We start from the raw sequence: 17925 nt of genomic DNA on the forward strand, positions 1-17925 counted from the left end.
ACCCGTAGGGTTTACCCCGTGCGCATCCGAAGGGTAGCGGCTGCGGGTTATTTACGATAAAAAAATATAAATATAAAATTGTAGTAAATATAAATTTTTAACTTTTTACTTTCTAAAATTTTCATGGAAAAAGAAAAGAAGAAGTGAAACTAATTTGATTTTAAAAATATGCAGGGAACTAAAAAAATAAAACAAGTACAAAATGGTGGGCCATCATAACTCCTAAAATTAGCGAGTTTCCAAGATTATTGAATTTGAAAACGGAACAAATATAGGGAGGGAGGGAAAGTCAAGTAAAAGAAATACTCCAATCAGCAATGGCGATTAAACCTGTAATCTCGAATCCCAATACAGCTCCTCATTTCCCAGCTATAAATTCCCACCTCTCCTCATCTTGTGTTGCACACAATCTCACACACTATCAATTTTCAGTTCCATTCCGGAACAGAATAGCTCATCTCCGTAATCAATCTTTGTTTTATTCTCACCATTCTTCAATCAAAACACCTCAAATTAAGGTACATCTTTCCTCATCACTCCTTCATTTTATTTATTTATTGAACTGGTTATTTTAAAGTAGTGGCAGAAATTATAGAATTAGTTTAGCTATGTTATTGTATTTTTGGTTAAACTTGAATTAGTTATTGTTGAGTAAAATTTGAATTAGTTAAGTTGTGGATTGATGTACAGATAAGATTAAGATCCGAAATGACGATCAGTTCGCAAGTTAGGGTTATTGGTGGTAAATTGGTAGTCAAAGGCAGGACAATACTGACTAATGTACCGGAGAATGTCATTTTGACTTCGGGTTCGGAATCTGTTCCGGTTGATGGAGTATTTTTAGGCACGGAGTTTGGTGAGGAAAATAGTAGGCATGTTGTGTCGTTAGGGAAGTTGGATGGTGTTAGGTTTATGGCCTGTTTTAGGTTTAAACTGTGGTGGATGGCTCAGAAGATGGGAGATAAAGGCCAAGACGTTCCGTTGGAAACTCAATTTATGTTGTTAGAGGCGAAATCGGGGTCTGGAGTTGAGGATGAGACAATGTATGTTGTTTTTTTGCCTTTGGTGGAGGGACCTTTTCGAGCTTGTCTTCAAGGGAATGTTCGGGATGAGCTTGAATTGTGTTTGGAGAGCGGTGATTTGGAGACCAGGGGGGATGATTTTTATCGTGCTGTTTATGTTGGTGTGGGTACGGATCCGTTTAGGACGATTACGGGTGCAGTTGAAGCTGTTAAGTTGCAGTTGAAGACATTTCGGCAACTTAAGGAAAAGAAATTGCCGGGGATTATTGATTATTTTGGGTGGTGTACATGGGATGCATTTTACCAAGAAGTAACTCAGGAGGGTGTGGAAAATGGTCTTGCGTCTTTGACTACCGGTGCAACGCCTCCGAAGTTTGTGATCATTGATGATGGATGGCAAGAAGTAGGAGGGGACACTGATCAACCACAAACTGAAGAACAACAGTTGATGAGACTGATTGGGATGAAGGAAAATAGTAAGTTTCAGTCAAAGGATAATCCCCCATTAGGGATTCGGAATATAGTAAGCATTGCAAAAGAAAAATACGGATTGAAGTTTGTTTATGTGTGGCATGCCATAATGGGGTATTGGGGTGGGGTAAGGCCCGGAGTGGAGGCTATGGAGCAATATGGGTCGGTTTTAAAGTATCCAGTTATATCCAAGGGTGTAATGGAGAATGAACCAGGATGGAAAGTCGATCCATTAGCACTGCAGGGTATAGGACTAATGGATCCTAAAAATGTGCACATGTTCTATAATGAGTACCATCAGTACCTGGCATCCGCTGGTGTAGATGGCGTGAAGGTGGACGTGCAGTCCATGTTGGAGACTCTTGGGACTGGTTTATCAGGTCGTGTTGAGGTCACCAAGAAATATCATAAGGCACTCGATGCTTCTATTGCTAAGAATTTTCCAGATAATGGTTGCATTGATTGCATGAGCCATAATACTGATTCCCTTTACTGGTACATTTCTAGCCTTCAACAGTTCATTTTATATTTGATTTTTTTTAATTTCACCTTTAGATCATTTATTTAAATTTAAATAAGTTGTTATGGAGGGTATATGACTGAGCGTATCTTCTTCTTATAAGGGGGGAAGAGTACCTCAAGAGGAGTGAACTACCCTTCTCCTCTTATAAAAAGAGGAAACTTCCAACCAGACAGACACATTATGTTTTACTTGTTCTCTTCTACTTATAACCTCTGAGGCTCTGATCTTTAGCAACATTAGGTTCCTTCTTTTTTCTTTTTGTCTTTTTGCATATGTAGTATCAGTAATGCCATATTGTACCCTTTGGGGCTTTGTAGCCACTGCGGCAAGGATGATTCTTATTTTCAACTATTGAAGTTATTTTTTCTGATGCTGCAAATACCTCAAGAAGCAATACAATTCTATATAGGCTTCTGCACAAATACTTTACCTAGTCGAAAACTTAAACATATATTATATACAAGATGAAATTCAGCAGAAGTAAAAGATGCACCAAACATAATAGTATATCCACTTAACACTTACATTTAAAATAAAAATAAATTGTTTACACGGGAATCCCAGATTTTATTATTATTATTATTATTATTATTATTATTATTATTATTATTATTATTTGTTTTTGATAAATATTCTAGAACAGTTTATTGCTAATGCAACACAAAAGATTTTTGCGGCCAGCCTTCCAGAATCAGTGAAAGAAAAGAATGGAAAACAAGTAATTTTCTGTTCTCTCTAAATCTTTGCAAAAGTGGGAAGACGATTTTGGAGACAAATATACGAAGATTTTCTCTCCAAATCTTTTGAGATCTTCTCTTTTCTTTCTTACAAAACCTTTTGGGAACAAGTTGAAGAAATCAAATCTTCACATTTCTTTTTTTTTTCTCTCATGAAAAAGTTTGTTGAACACATTGTAAAAGCATTTGCAGCTTATATTTATTGCCTCTCCCTCCCTCCCTCCCTCCCTCCCTCCCTCCCTCCCTCTCTCTCTCACACACACACACACACACACATTTCCAAATAGTTTTAATTATCAGTTTAAGCATGAGATTTTATTGGTCTTTTTCTGTTTCTGAACTAAATTTTCCATCGCCCATACTGCAGCTCGAAACAAACAGCTATTGTTAGAGCATCAGATGATTTTTTCCCTCGTGATCCTGTATCACATACCATCCATATTGCGGCGGTGGCATACAATAGTGTCTTCCTTGGAGAATTCATGCAGCCTGATTGGGATATGTTCCAATCTTTACATCCAGCAGCTGAATATCATGCATCAGCCAGGGCTATCAGTGGTGGCCCTGTTTATGTAAGGTTAGAGAATCCAACTTAATTGTTTTACTGACTATTTGTAAAAGCACTCGCAGTCAATGATTCTGTGTTTGTTGTTACATTTTATTATCCAGTGAATGATGATTCTTGTTACAGTGATGCTCCTGGATATCACAATTTTGACCTCCTAAGGAAACTTGTTTTACCAGACGGGTCAATCCTCCGAGCCCGCTTGCCGGGCCGTCCCACCAAGGACTGTTTATTCTCTGATCCCGCCCGTGACGGAGTTAGGTCAGTACTTACAAATGCAAACTGTTTTACTCAGTAAATATATCTATTGTGTTGCTATTTGATGAAGTCACGATGATTGGTGATTACTTAAAATTATAAGAGTTTCATACATTTATAATGTAATTTATGTGCTGAGGTCCTACAAAAATATAATGTTTTTTGGGCTAGAAAGTATTCTGGCATGAACTTTCCTATTTGATTAAAATATTATAGTATCAACTTAAAAAAATGCAAGAGCAATTTTTTCCAAATAATTTTGATATATGATTCAACTTCTTGATTGCAAAGGTCATTTGCAAACTTCCTAGTCAATTGCGAGCCTTTATTGAAGAAGTTCTTAGTGTACAACTAACCTCACATCAAACCAAATTTATACAATTTAAACAAATCTACAATAAAAGTAGGAAAAAAAATTGGCCGAGTTTCTCCTAGATTTGGAGTGAATATTATTGTTGCTTGATGATATTATTTATTTATTTTTAAATTAAGTGTTACTAACACGTAAGGGTACTTGGCCATTTTTCTTTTGTTTCAGCTTGTTAAAGATATGGAACATGAACAAGTACAATGGAGTGCTTGGTATCTACAATTGCCAAGGTGCGGCATGGAACAGCACTGAAAGAAAAAACATATTCCATCAAACTCCATCCGATGCAATAACTGGCTTCATCAAAGGCCATGATGTACACCTCATTGCAGACGTTTCTATGGATGATAACTGGAACGGAACATGTGCCTTATACTGCCACCAGAGCACTAACATTTACATTCTACCTTATGATACTGCTACTCCCATGTCCCTAAAGATCCTCGAGCACGACATAATTACAGTTACACCAGTTAAGATGTTGGCACCTGGGTTCCACTTTGCACCATTTGGACTCGTAGACATGTACAATGCTGGTGGAGCTATTGAAGGGCTTAGATATGAAGTGAAGAATGATGCTCAATTGTCTGGAGAGAGGGTTGAGAACCTCACAGAAGTAGTTGCAGTAGTTTCATTGAAAGTGAAGGGTTGTGGCAGGTTTGGTGCTTACTCCACCTCCAAGCCGAGAAGGTGCACAGTTGGATCGAGCATGATAGATTTTACATATGATGCAGCTTCAGGGTTAGTTATCTTGAGTTTGGATCATATGCCCGAGGAGAACCAGAAAGTTCACATTCTCAACATTGATTTATAAATCGCTCATTGCTTATTGTTATGCCAAGATTGAGGTTGATGCTCAGGGACTAAACTGTTTTCTAGTTTATTGACATTCCTAGGTGTCAAGTCTTGGCAAACTCCATGAATACATATATCATTTTATTGAGATTTTCAAAAGCTTATATATTTATATCTTAGAATATGTACAAGTTATAAGTATTTATTTAATTATGGGTGATGAGAAGGGATAATATTTGGAATTAAATTATTTTTCATTTTTGTTGTTGGCCATATACGAATCTAAGAAATTAGTATTATATTTTTAAAGAGTCGTGCTCCAATGATAACTTTTTAAAATGAGAAGAAAAATGATAGTTTTTGTAGTTGAAATTGGTAATTTTTTGAAAAGTTAAAATATCGAATTCGATTAATTGTGCTTTTGTGCAAATAATAATTTTAACAATTAAAATTACAAGTTCTCCCGGTTTTCATTTAAGCAAAAACTTATTTATAAATACTAAATTGTTAGAATTTTGCACAGTCTCCGATAAATTGATATATATCTTGCTAAGTAGGACAGCTTTTTCTAATTATTTGATTTATTTTTTATTATATGTCTATAATTATTATCTATCTATTTATATAAATATATTAAAAATATCATAATTGGATAAAATAAAAATTCAAAAATTTAAATTTTAAGTTAGGGATCACTGAAAAATTTAATAACAATTATGATTTGGGCATATGAAATAAAAATAGTGAATTTGTATATTTTTCTTATTCTTCATTAAAATTATGTATAATAATAATATAAAGGGTTTAAGCTAGTATCGTATGATTTCTGATAATTTGATTTTTCCAAATTAATTGTCATCAATTTTTTTGCGGGTGGCTGGATTCTTATTCAATCCTTTGTTGATCTCAATCGCAATCGCAATCGCCGCTGCTATTACTTTCGCTTTTGTTATCAAGGCCTTCGAATCAGTTGTATGCAATTCAATACCTTGTTTTTTTCTCTTCAATTTCCCTGTTAAATTTTAATGTGAACAAATCAGATCTGTATTTGTGTGTTGATGTGTGTTTATGAAACGGCGCAGTTTTGGTTTCAGAAATGGTGTTCTTTCGGAGTGTTTCGCTGCTAAACAAGCTGCGCTCTCGGGCTGTAAGTTATATATTAGTGCTGTTTGATATTTTATGTGATTCGTATGTGTTTAATTTTCTGATATTTTTCACTATCTGTTTTGACAGGTTCAGCAATCCAATCTCAGTAATACAGTGCGTTGGTATCAAGTGCAAACCTCGGCTTCTGATCTCGTATTGACTCTCTTTTCTGTGTTGCTTGTTTATTTATGTAATAGTTCCACAGCGTTTATATGCTAGTTTCTGTGGCACAAATTAGTTTTTAGATGTTTTCAATGCAAATCCCAGTGGATTTGTGAATATTTTATGTATATGCATTTCTGATTTGGTGTACTAGTTATAACTTCTAAGTTAAGAAATCTGAAGACCCTAATCTATTTCTGGATAACTATCATTGGAGAACCCCGTTTTAGGATACAAATATATGTAAATGAATCTATTAGTCTCGACACAGAATAATATTTTATGCATTGAAGAGTGTGTGCATTTGCAGAAATGACAATCGTGTTAGTGGTTGGAGTTGATATATATGAATACGAAAGGGTACACTTGAATTGACTTTGACATTGATGTGTTATAGCGGGACTATTGTTGAGTCGGTCAATAGAAAGAAAGGGTCCTGAGGGATGTGAAGGTGATGGTATTGAATAATGTGTGCATAGAACTGTTTACTGTAATTTAGAGTTCACCTGGATCAATTATTTGTACCCCATATACTCATCCATTGAGATACTACATGTCAATATTAATGATTAATTAGTTTTGGTGTCCACTAGAGAAATTTTTTTAGAGTGTGTAAATTGTGATAAAGTTGAGTGATATACTGATAATGGTGTATTACGTCAGAGATGTTATTCACATTTGGAAATTAAAAATCAGTAATATAAAAAACTGTTGTTTGTTTGGGATGAATATCAGTTTTGTTTGTTTGGGCATATAGATAAACTGCAAAGAAGTTTTTATTTTCTGGTATCACTCATATTGTGTATATTTTTTGTAGGATCTCCGTTCTCAGCTTAAGGAGTTGATTCCAGAACAGCAGGTACATTTCATTAGAATAAGATCGTAACTCACTTTACAATGTACATAAACTGTTTTGTGATGCTTGATGTCATTTGTACAACCTAAATTCAGTCCAGCTTTAATTTTTGGAAATCTTGTTTAACTCTACAAGTTAAAATGGTCTGGTTTAATAATTACAAACAAGGGCCTGTTTTTGCCAAAAGTTGAAATAACTTAATAGTGACTCCTAAGTTGAATTCTTTGAAATAGGAAATATGTACTGACTTCAGTTACTTGCTTCAGAATTTTGACTTGGAACAAAATTCAATATTACTATTCTCAATTCTTAATGCAACTTCTAGGATTTCTTTTTGTTTGTTATTTAGTTATTTTTTACATTGTATTTGTAAAGTATATAGTATTAATAAAGTATACAGAACTGATAATAACATTATAGTAGGACAATTTCTTTTATGTATAAGTTTAAAAGATCAAAAAGCCAAAAAGGTAACAAGTAACTTTCTTAAGGTCAGCCAAATGGGCAGTTTGTTTGACAAGGTAAAGATGTTATTCAATTTCTTTCCCATCTGAATCACCACAAGGGATGAAATCTGTTATAATTATATGGGATCACTATTTTTAAACCGTTTAACAATATCAGCAATTCCTTTCAATTACTATGACTGTGAAGTTCCTCTTTGTCGTATAATATTTTTTCTACAGGAGCGCATTAAAAAGCTCAAAGCAGAACATGGAAAGGTTCAACTGGGAAACATAACTGTTGATATGGTAAATGATATTTAATTTTTGATTCACTATTTTTAGTATATATCTGTATGTATGTATGTATGTATGTATCTTGTACTGTATGAATTAACAATCATTATAAAATTTGATATGCACCACTCAACATAACCTTTTCCAAATTGCAAAGGTACTTGGCGGTATGAGAGGAATGACCGGACTTCTGTGGGAAACCTCTTTACTTGACCCAGAAGAGGTATATGCATGGTGACTGACTTGTTTGGTTTGATGTTCTTCTGACCTTAAATATTAGCAGGTGCATTCATGTTTTATGAGGAAGTACTTTACTCTTCATTTGTTGAAATTTATGTTTTCTTTCTTCATCAGGGAATTCGCTTTAGGGGCTTGTCGATACCTGAATGTCAGAAGCTATTACCTGGTGCGAAGCATGGTGGAGAACCATTGCCCGAGGGTCTCCTCTGGCTTCTTTTAACTGGAAAGGTAGTTAAATAGAATATCCTGAAGACATATATTCGAATGATATACTATGGCTACATAGTAAAATGTTAATTCCTTATATTGCTCACAAAGATAAAAAAAAGTCTAAATTTCTCTAATAAAATGTCATCACTGAGTTTATGCTAGATTTTCATTAGGGATCATTCTTGCTCAACTGCTGGGATTTACTCTTATAGTGTGACATATCAGCTTATGTCACCTAAATTAAACTAATTTTCTTTATGTTTGATGCATTCTTGTTTTCTGCGTTTTTAAGTTACAACGCCATGCAGTGACACTTTATGACAATTATCTCACAAAAACACATTATACTTCTTAAGGAACTAATTTCCACCTCCTTAAATACACAGGTGCCAACTAAAGAGCAAGTAGATGCATTATCTGCAGAGTTGCGAAGTCGTGCTGCTGTACCAGGTTCATTTACAAACATTATCAATATGAAAAGTATTCATTACATAAGAGCAAATTTAATTAGTGTTGCTCGTATGCATATGACTGTTAGTTGGTGCAAGCACCATACACACCATGTTTTTTCCAGACAGTCATTATATTTGTGTTTATCTATTTGTACTCTTCCAAATGTGATTTCTCATTGTATCTGTTTACTCTGTTCACTTAAAGTTGAGTCAGCTTCTGCGTCATCTTTGCGAGTTTGTTGACCAAACATAATGTAACAAGATAGTAAAGCTGGGAAGCCACGGTTTTGCATTGTGACTTTATTCTTTCAAGCTTTTCATTATACAGTCTTTCCTTTGTCTCTCTGTATTAGAGGTGAAATATAAGCCACTTGCTTGGATTCTAACTTACTCCAGAATTGAAACATTCAGGAAAAAGTAGAAGGGCGTGTTTATACATTATGTTACATCAATTTTATTGTACATACAAATATGGCTGGATTGATATAATACGTGTTCCTTTCAGAAAGTTCCTTTTACCTTCTGTTATTAGTTGGATCCATTTTTGACAGGAAGTGTAACTTACATCTGGTAAATGACCAAGTAAGGCACATGACATGATGCTAGTCTAGAAATTTACTATACGACATTTTTTATGATTTAATAGAGGACTGAGATTCTTAAATATGTTGATGTATTTTCTGATAGTTCGCAGTTATGTAATGGCAGTAGATTATGTCTGTCATTTTTTATATTTTGATTTTGCCATGCATACGAGTATATTGATAATTTCTAATGGTTGTTTCAGATCATGTATACAAAACCATCGATGCATTACCTGTTAAAGCTCATCCAATGACTCAATTTACCACTGGTGTCATGGCCCTCCAGGTTGATTATTGAATTTTTTTATTGTTCCATTGTTAAACTTCCCTTGACCCACAAAAAATGGCTGAGTACAGTTCGTTTAATGGCCCAAATCTAAAAATACTATTTCACTTTTACGTTTTAATGATATCTCAAGATTTAGATTTTAGTATTGTAGATGTACTTTTTGATTGTTATAATTTTAATGACTATAGTTTAGACAAATCACATATATTATTTTAAAAAGGTCCCAGTACTTCTATTGTTTATTAGCTGATCTATGTTTCATTCTTTAATTTTAATGCATTACCCTCTTTAAAAACAATACTCGATCTTTATATATTCTAGAGCTTTGGGACCTTAGTATTACACTGAATATAGTTAATCCAGTATTTTACTTGCCAGTGTTCCACATATGGTGTTTTGTTTTGAGCTCAAAAACTCATTCTTACATTTTTATTATGAAAAGTTGAAAACTAAATGTTATGCTTGCCTCTTTGTTACTTTGTAGACCTTATTCATATGTTATCATTTCTGTTTCCAGGTTCAAAGTGAATTTCAGAAGGCATATGAAAAAGGGATCCACAAAACTAAGTGAGTTGGTTCTTGGAAATTCTTTGATCACCACATCCCCTTTCCACAATAAACTTTTTTTAAAAAATATACTCTTTCAGGTATTGGGAGACAACATATGAGGACTCTCTTACTTTGATTGCTCAATTACCAGTTGTAGCAGCTTATGTCTATCGCAGGTCTGTGAAGTTTGTAAATACCCTTATTTTGTAATATATGTCTTATAATTAAATCCCTTTGAAGTTATCCTTTGGGTCTATCTATATGTTTTATTCTTTCTGCAACATGCTATTGTCTAATAGTAGGTGGTCAAAGTTTCATGTACTTTGCCTTTTTTTAATTGCATTATTTAGTCTTTCCAGTTCTACTAATTTTTCTGATGCCGAAGACTTTTTGTTGCCGACGGAAAAAGAAGTTGTATTATTGTGTGGAGAATCCCTGTGTGAAATCACAGTTTTCAGTATGGCACTCATTTCTAAATCGAAATGATAATATTGACATATATTATTTGAACACATTGCAGAGTTAAGCTATCTAATTTAAGTATGTGGAATTAGATTGATGTGTGTACATATCATGTATCTGTTCATTTATGTGCTCTGCATGTTTGGATTATGCACAGAAGCACGTGCAGTACCGAAAGAGAATTTCTGCTTTTAGGGTTGATTTATCATCCACCTGGATACATATATATTGGTGCTGCCAGTGCCAGGGTATAATTTTGTGCTTTTGCTTTGTTTCTGAACTGACTTGTTTCATTTGTCTTGAAGAATGTACAAGAATGGACAAAGTATATCCACTGATGATTCTCTAGATTATGGTGCAAATTTTGCCCATATGCTCGGTTATGATAGTCCTAGCATGCAAGAGCTTATGAGGCTTTATGTTACTATTCATACGTAAGTTTTGGCTTTGTGCAACATACTATTGTTTTACATATTATTTGGTGTAGCTGTGTTCAGCTATATTATACACAAAGAAACTCCGTCAGTTTGACGGTAATTGACTGGTAAATCACTATTTGTTTCAGTGATCATGAAGGTGGAAATGTCAGTGCTCATACTGGTCATCTAGTAAGTGACTTGCTACTTTTCCAGGCTGTCTGTCTGTACTGATGTGTAAAAGTAACCACCTTTTTTTTTATTACCCTGAAGTTAAATTTTAGAGTGATTGCATTTCGTATTACCTTTTATCCATCAACTCTTCGTGACTGTATAAAGGCATACTATATGACCAATTCCCTTCCAACCAAAAATCTGATAAACCTTTTATGTTTGATACAGGTTGCAAGTGCCCTTTCAGATCCGTATCTTTCTTTTGCAGCTGCATTAAACGGTTTAGCTGGACCACTTCATGGTTTGGCAAACCAGGTATAATACTTATTAATATTATCACTTTCTCACGTGTAACTCTTCATTAAAATATTACCATGTTTACCTTAATTTGTTAGTTTTGACATGTGTAAAAAGGTTATTATGCTTAAATTGTAAAATTCCTGCTGCTTTTTCTTTTTCGTAGTACTTTTGATAGACATATTATCATATCCGATTACAAAAGTGGATGCAGCATTTACTGATAAAATAATAAAATCATTGTATTCCTTGTGGTCTAGGTTTCCTTCTATTGCAAAATATTTTTTCGTTTGCCCCATGTTTTGTTGCCATTCTTATAAACATTATGGTTTTTCTTTTTTATATATCGAGATTCGAGCAGTTAATTAGATCTTCAATGACACTGTTTTGCTTTGTTTAAACTAGCTTGGAAAAATATGTATTACGGGATTGTTCCTTCTTAAATTAAAGAGATATGGTTCACAATTATTGTTGCTGACATCATCATCGTCTTATTTAACCATATTGTTGGTGCAGGAAGTTTTGCTATGGATTAAGTCTGTGGTTTCGGAGTGCGGAGAAAATGTAACAACCGAACAGTTGAAAGATTATATTTGGAAAACCTTGAACAGCGGAAAGGTCAAGCTTCCCATTGGACAAGACAGTCCCATCTTACATTTGATAATTCCTGATGTTTTTTGTATTTATTTGTCATGTTCTATTTTCACTTGTACTTTATGTATATTGTTGTAACTTGCAATTGAAACACCTGCAAGCGGCTTTTTTCTAGATAGGAAAAAACAGGTCCAAGTACGCTTTGCATCTCATCATTATCTCCTACAAACTGCAGGTAGTTCCTGGATTTGGACATGGTGTTCTGCGTAACACAGATCCAAGATACATGTGTCAGAGAGAGTTTGCTTTAAAGCATTTACCTGATGATCCACTCTTCCAATTGGTTAGTCCATGAGCCTTAATTTCCTGATGTTTGTGCTGTATCATAGGACAATAACTGACAATGTGACTAGTGTTTTATTTTACTTGCTCTCTCTTTTGCTTCTATGTATAGGTTTCAAAGCTCTTTGAAGTGGTGCCTCCAATCCTTACAGAACTTGGCAAGGTAAGTTGCGTGTATTTTTTTAGTCAACAAAAAAAGTCTCTGATATGATCATATCAAAGCAGTACTGAATTAATAGGTGTACATGTATCAATTAAACAAATTCAATTACAGTTTATATTCTAAAATTTGGAAATGTGCGGGATTATTATTATGACATCTAAAGAATTGACATGCGTTAAATGGTATTGTCAGATAATTGCCCTGTTTCTGGCCCTGCCTTCTCTCATAATTTTCTTGTTGGGACTGAAGTTTGACCAAAACAAATAAGCTAAACTGGAATGTTCTCGATCATGTCATATTGTCATTATCACCCTTATAATTTCTAATCCTATCCATCCCTTGCATGATAGGCATTCGCATTCTCATTTTGAATTACATTCTTTAAATGTTTGCACATGTCATTTTGTTGGTCTACCAACATTTTTCTCTATATGGCTTAAGCCAATAAATTTATCACAATTTAGTTTATAATTATGACTCTGATCAAGCATAGTGTTAACTTGGGTTTTTTTATGCTAATAGGTAAAGAACCCTTGGCCTAATGTTGATGCCCACAGTGGGGTACTGCTAAATCATTATGGCCTGACAGAAGCAAGGTAAATTGCCACTGGTTACTATGTTTATTATGACCAATCGTTTCCTATCCTATTGTTGTAAAATCTGACTTTATTGAAATTCTGAACAGATATTATACTGTTCTCTTTGGAGTATCCAGGGCAATGGGCATTTGCTCTCAGGTATGTTGTGTGTTGTTTCGCAAATAATTACATTCATCTTTTGTCCTCAACTTGACAGTTGACCCTATTTGCTTATCTGTTTAAATTTGCAGTTGATATGGGACAGAGCACTTGGGTTACCACTTGAGAGGCCAAAAAGTGTTACAATGGAGTGGCTGGAAAATTATTGCAAGAAATCTTCATAATAAGTGAAAGTTACACGGCTTGTACCCCATTTTTCTATAATAATTGGTCATGTAGCATTACCTCATGTAATGGGATGCCAACAATTTAAGGGGAAAAAGGGTCCTGAATCCTTTAGAAAATTATGCAAGCAGTTTTTCATTGTATAGCTGCTCTAGTTAGTAGATGTCTTAACAATAGATTTTTCTTGCCTTGTTTCTTTTAGGATAAGGTCTTTATATTGTTGGCAGCTCAGCTTTGGACATGAATAGTTCGTGATTTATTCTATCCAATAAATCAAAGTTGTTCAGTACAGTGCAGAGTAATAACGCGTACGGTTTAAAATTGGTATTCGTGAATGCATTTTTTTATATATTATCACGAAATAGTATGCTGTACAAGAGATACGTTCATATCAGACTTATAGTCAGTGGCATTGCCACAATGCACGTCTTATTCTTTACTTACCATATATATTCACCAAAATGTGATGCCTGTGGACATTGTTTTTCTCCCATATTTTGGAGCCTGAATTTGTTTGGAGTTATGGGGTTGTATTACTCTGAGAATGCAAGGAAAATCAAAGTCGGATCCTATGTTTAATTTTGGGGTTGAATTTTGTCAACCCCGGACCGAACTTAGCATTTGTAAACAAACAAGATGAGCATAGTGTTTGAATTAAGAGTCCAGGCCCGCCCACAAGCCCATAAAAAAAAACAAGTTGAATTTGCTTCATCAATTAATAAAGATGGGGCAAACGAAAAAAGACAAAGTTATGGGTAAAATAAAAAAGGGACAGAAGGCCTACCAATCGTGTCGAGCATGTGGGGATAGTTTGCACTGGTAAACTGACAAATGAGTACTGATTTTCCATGCACTTGTCGTCCCCAACATTTGCATTTTGCAGTACGCACCTTGTTATTTTCTTTCTGATTTCATATCTATTTTCTGCTTTGTCTTCCACCTCATTTTAGCCCCAAGTGTTTGTATTAGTGTATGTGTATAAAAACATTTAACGTTTTTATTTTTTAGTTCATAATATTGGGAATAATAATAATAATATAACTTTTTTGAGAAGTCCGTTTGTTTCTTCTTCTTATTACCTGGATTACAATGTACCTCTTTTTTTAATAAATTTGTTGATTATGCATTTTGGAAACTTAATTTGCATTTTAACTTCATAAATTTTGTAAACTTTTTAATTTATTTACATTAAATATTCAAATTATAGTATTTTATGAGAAAATTTTATTTCTAGACAAAATTAACTTTAGTTTTAAATGATCACTAAAATATATGACTTGAATTATTGGATTGTTTTTTGTTTTTTAATATTGATGAATAACTTGTTTTGGGTAGCTAGAATCTCGACAGTGTTATCAAATCAAACCTAACAACGGCAATCACCCAATAGTGCTAGCTGAAAGGTTAAATGATGTCTAAACATTATTAGTGTTTTATTAGTGCTTGGCATCATCACATGACACCTAACTTACCCACCAACAAACTACCAAAAATTTGCACAGGCAAACAAATTAAGTTGATCGAATTTTTCTTTATCAAATTTGAGCTCCATTTATTATAATTTGTTTAAGCAAAACTTGTTTTATTTTTCCGGGTATAATTTTTAGTTCGAAATCAAGTTTGTTAATAAACAAGTTGAATTAGAACTTTAAAATTCAAGTTACTAATCACATATACATTTTTTTTGGGGTTAAAATCAAATTAAAATTATTCTGGGACAAACTTATCTGTGTATATATTCGTGAAATTTTTAGAAACAAGAATATTTAATTAGCAAATATAAAAAAGATAATGAGTTTTAGTTGATAAAATATTTATGTATTTCTCAATAAATATAATATTATAATTTTTTTTATTAATTAAAATTTTCCATGTCATTTTGAAGAAGAAGGGAGGTTTTGTTAAAAAAATATAGAAGGTTTTAGTTGAAAAATGGTAAATTAAATATTATTACTTTATTTTATTGTATAAAGTTGTTAAAATAATAATAAAGATAACTTATTTTGCTTGAAAGTGTAATAGGTTAATTAATATTTTTATATCCTTATAAATAGTAATTAATAAGCGTATGGAGAATATTATTCAAATTTTTTGTAGTCTTTGACACTAAAGACCAATGTATACTAAAATAAATAAATAAATTATAATTGTTAAATCTAAAATAAAGCAATATTTTACAAATAACAATAATCACATATACTTATATTTCAATAATTTAAATCAAAAAAAAGTAGGCATCCAATGAATAAAATTTTAATGCAAATTTTGAAATTCTCCCTTTTCTTCGTGTTATGGTTATGTTTTTTGCTGTACAATACTATTTAAACTATCACTGAATTAAACATTATTTAGTGACTTTCGTGTGTGCTGTAAAATTATCAAAATCTAATTTATAAAATTCAAGATAGAGCCGAAATAAAATAAAATGAAATTCGGTAATTTTTTTTGTTTAAATTTTAATTTGATTTTTTCACTAAAAAAATGATTTTTTTTCTTAAACCTTTTCAAATTAATAAAAATTTATAAATAAAAATTAAAAACTCACGAATTACAAGCCGACGTATAATTTTTTTTTGATCGGTCAGCCAATGTGGTACCTTTGTTTATATAATTATGGGATTACTTGTGTGTCTATATTATTCATACTAATATACATAATTCATTCGAGTTAAAACAATATCATATTATTGGTTTATATTAGAATACAATTAAAAGCAAAATAAGTATATTTAGTTGAATTTGATCTGAGTTTTGGGCTAAAAAATTATAATAAATAATATTAATTTGGCTAAAACTATGATAATCGAGCTAAAATAAAATTCAAATTGAAGAGTAATTCGTATGTATGTATAATTTTATCGGGTTAAAATAAAAATAATATATAATTTTCATTCAGGTTAAGTTATAATACTAATTGGCTGGTAAAAAAATATATTTTTATATATAATAAGCATAATTGCATAAGGAATATTTTATTCACTACTTTAAAAAAATCATATATGTTGAATATAAAAATTAGCATACCTTCCGATAAAATATAAATTACATATAATAATTGTTATTCCCAAGGAACTACTAACAATGAGATTTACAGAAGGGGGTTGAATGTAATTCTCAAAAGTTTCAAAGGCTAAGTGTTTTGATGAACAGTTGTGTGTGAATTGCTTTGAGCAGGTGCAAACAGATATATATTCAAAATACAAATGTAAAGAACACAAATGCTTTAAAAACTTTTCTGGTGGATTTGTTGTTCCACCAGAGATGTGTATTTCAGAAAATCTGTGATTCAAAAGAATTGATCACAACTGCGTCCTAGTACAAACTAGATGATTTTCTCTCTATGTTTTTCTAAACAGATCTGGAAAATTCACCATCTAATTACTAGCTGCAACTTGGTTTATATATCACCAAGTTTACAAGTGAAGACAAAAATAAAAGTACAATTAAAAAAAGTTCTTCACATGTTTCTTTTTCATTTCTCTATCCAATGCAATCTAGGATAATCTTTGAATCTTTGAATACTTCCCTGTTTGCACCAGAATGGAAATGCTGCATTTTCTTGATTCCTCTAAGAGACTACCACATTCCAATTGTCTCTGTCAACCCATGTGCCTCTGCCAGCTTATGAATTGTCACTGTCAACTGCTATTGAACTTAGCATCCGTTGAACCTTTCATCCGTTGATGGCTTTATCCGTTGATGCATTAGCAGTTGAAACTTTATCCGTTGATGCACTCATCCGTTGATGGATGTTATCCGTTGAAGCTTTAGAGACATCCTTTGAAGCTTTGTTTCTCATCCGTTGAAGGCCTTTAATCTATCAGTTGATTGTATTTCATTTATACAAAATTACAAAGCATGAAATATTTACAATTAGCCCTCCTATTTACATATCCACTAGTAGTCAACATGACTTATAATTTCCCACAACATCTAAAAATTATAGCTTAAATACAGAAACTGAAATGTGCTACAATACTAAACTTATTTCTAAGTAAAGCTACTCCATCAACGGATAGCCAGCGTGGTCTTATCCGTTGAGGCTACAAACACTAGATTTCTACTTAAGTGTTTTGTTTAACATATCATCAAACTAATACATATATTCCTAACAATCTCCCCTTATTTATGTCTACTAGAATTGTAGGCATAAATTTAGGTTTAACTTGATGATAACAAAACACTTAACTAATATATGAACTGAAATCAAGTAGAAATTCAAAAGTGATGCAAAAGTGTATGTACTGAGATAGAATTGAAGAATTATATTTTTTCCAAGGATGCTCCTTTAGGCTGAGCAAATTATTTTCTCTTTCTTTGATCTCTTGTTTTCTTTCCTAGCCTCCTGTCATTTTCCTCTACTTGGAGTTGGAGTTTTCTGTAAAATTCAGCTTCATCTTCTTCACTGATATCCAACTTAGATTGCATGTCCTTGAGAGTTTCATTACTGGCAATTTTAAGCTGGTCTTCAAGTCTGAAAAATCTTCTGACTCCTTTATTGTCTCTGAACTCCATCAACCAATGAGGTGATTTATGAATTGTAATTCCATGCTCAGGGATGAGTAGTGTTCTAGGCAAGGAATTA

General features: G+C 32.9%; 2 protein-coding genes across 3 annotated transcripts; both read left to right on the forward strand.

The window, feature by feature from the left end:
- The first annotated feature begins 265 nt into the window (after positions 1–265).
- LOC141689688 (putative galactinol--sucrose galactosyltransferase 6) lies at positions 266–4925 on the forward strand. The gene is made up of 5 exons (XM_074494047.1): positions 266–518; positions 691–1988; positions 3121–3330; positions 3445–3579; positions 4115–4925. The coding sequence occupies exons 1-5, from the start codon at positions 318–320 to the stop codon at positions 4758–4760; spliced, it is 2490 nt and encodes an 829-aa protein (XP_074350148.1). The 5' UTR covers positions 266–317; the 3' UTR covers positions 4761–4925.
- Positions 4926–5551: 626 nt separating this feature from the next.
- Positions 5552–13631, forward strand: LOC141690346 (citrate synthase, mitochondrial). Of its 2 annotated transcripts, none has more exons than XM_074495138.1 (20): positions 5552–5713; positions 5836–5888; positions 5975–6040; positions 6867–6908; positions 7592–7657; positions 7803–7868; positions 8000–8113; positions 8482–8545; positions 9335–9417; positions 9938–9987; positions 10068–10145; positions 10737–10865; positions 10997–11039; positions 11250–11336; positions 11835–11936; positions 12148–12255; positions 12367–12417; positions 12940–13013; positions 13103–13154; positions 13247–13631. In XM_074495138.1, the coding sequence occupies exons 2-20, from the start codon at positions 5838–5840 to the stop codon at positions 13337–13339; spliced, it is 1419 nt and encodes a 472-aa protein (XP_074351239.1). In that variant the 5' UTR covers positions 5552–5713; positions 5836–5837; the 3' UTR covers positions 13340–13631. The 2 variants fall into 2 exon arrangements, with proteins under 2 accessions (XP_074351239.1, XP_074351238.1); XM_074495137.1 differs by having other exon boundaries at positions 5553–5713; positions 5824–5888.
- The last annotated feature ends 4294 nt before the right edge of the window (positions 13632–17925 follow it).

The sequence above is a fragment of the Apium graveolens genome, chromosome 10 (genome assembly GCF_009905375.1).
Source record: "Apium graveolens cultivar Ventura chromosome 10, ASM990537v1, whole genome shotgun sequence".
NCBI classification, from domain to species: domain Eukaryota; kingdom Viridiplantae; phylum Streptophyta; class Magnoliopsida; order Apiales; family Apiaceae; genus Apium; species Apium graveolens.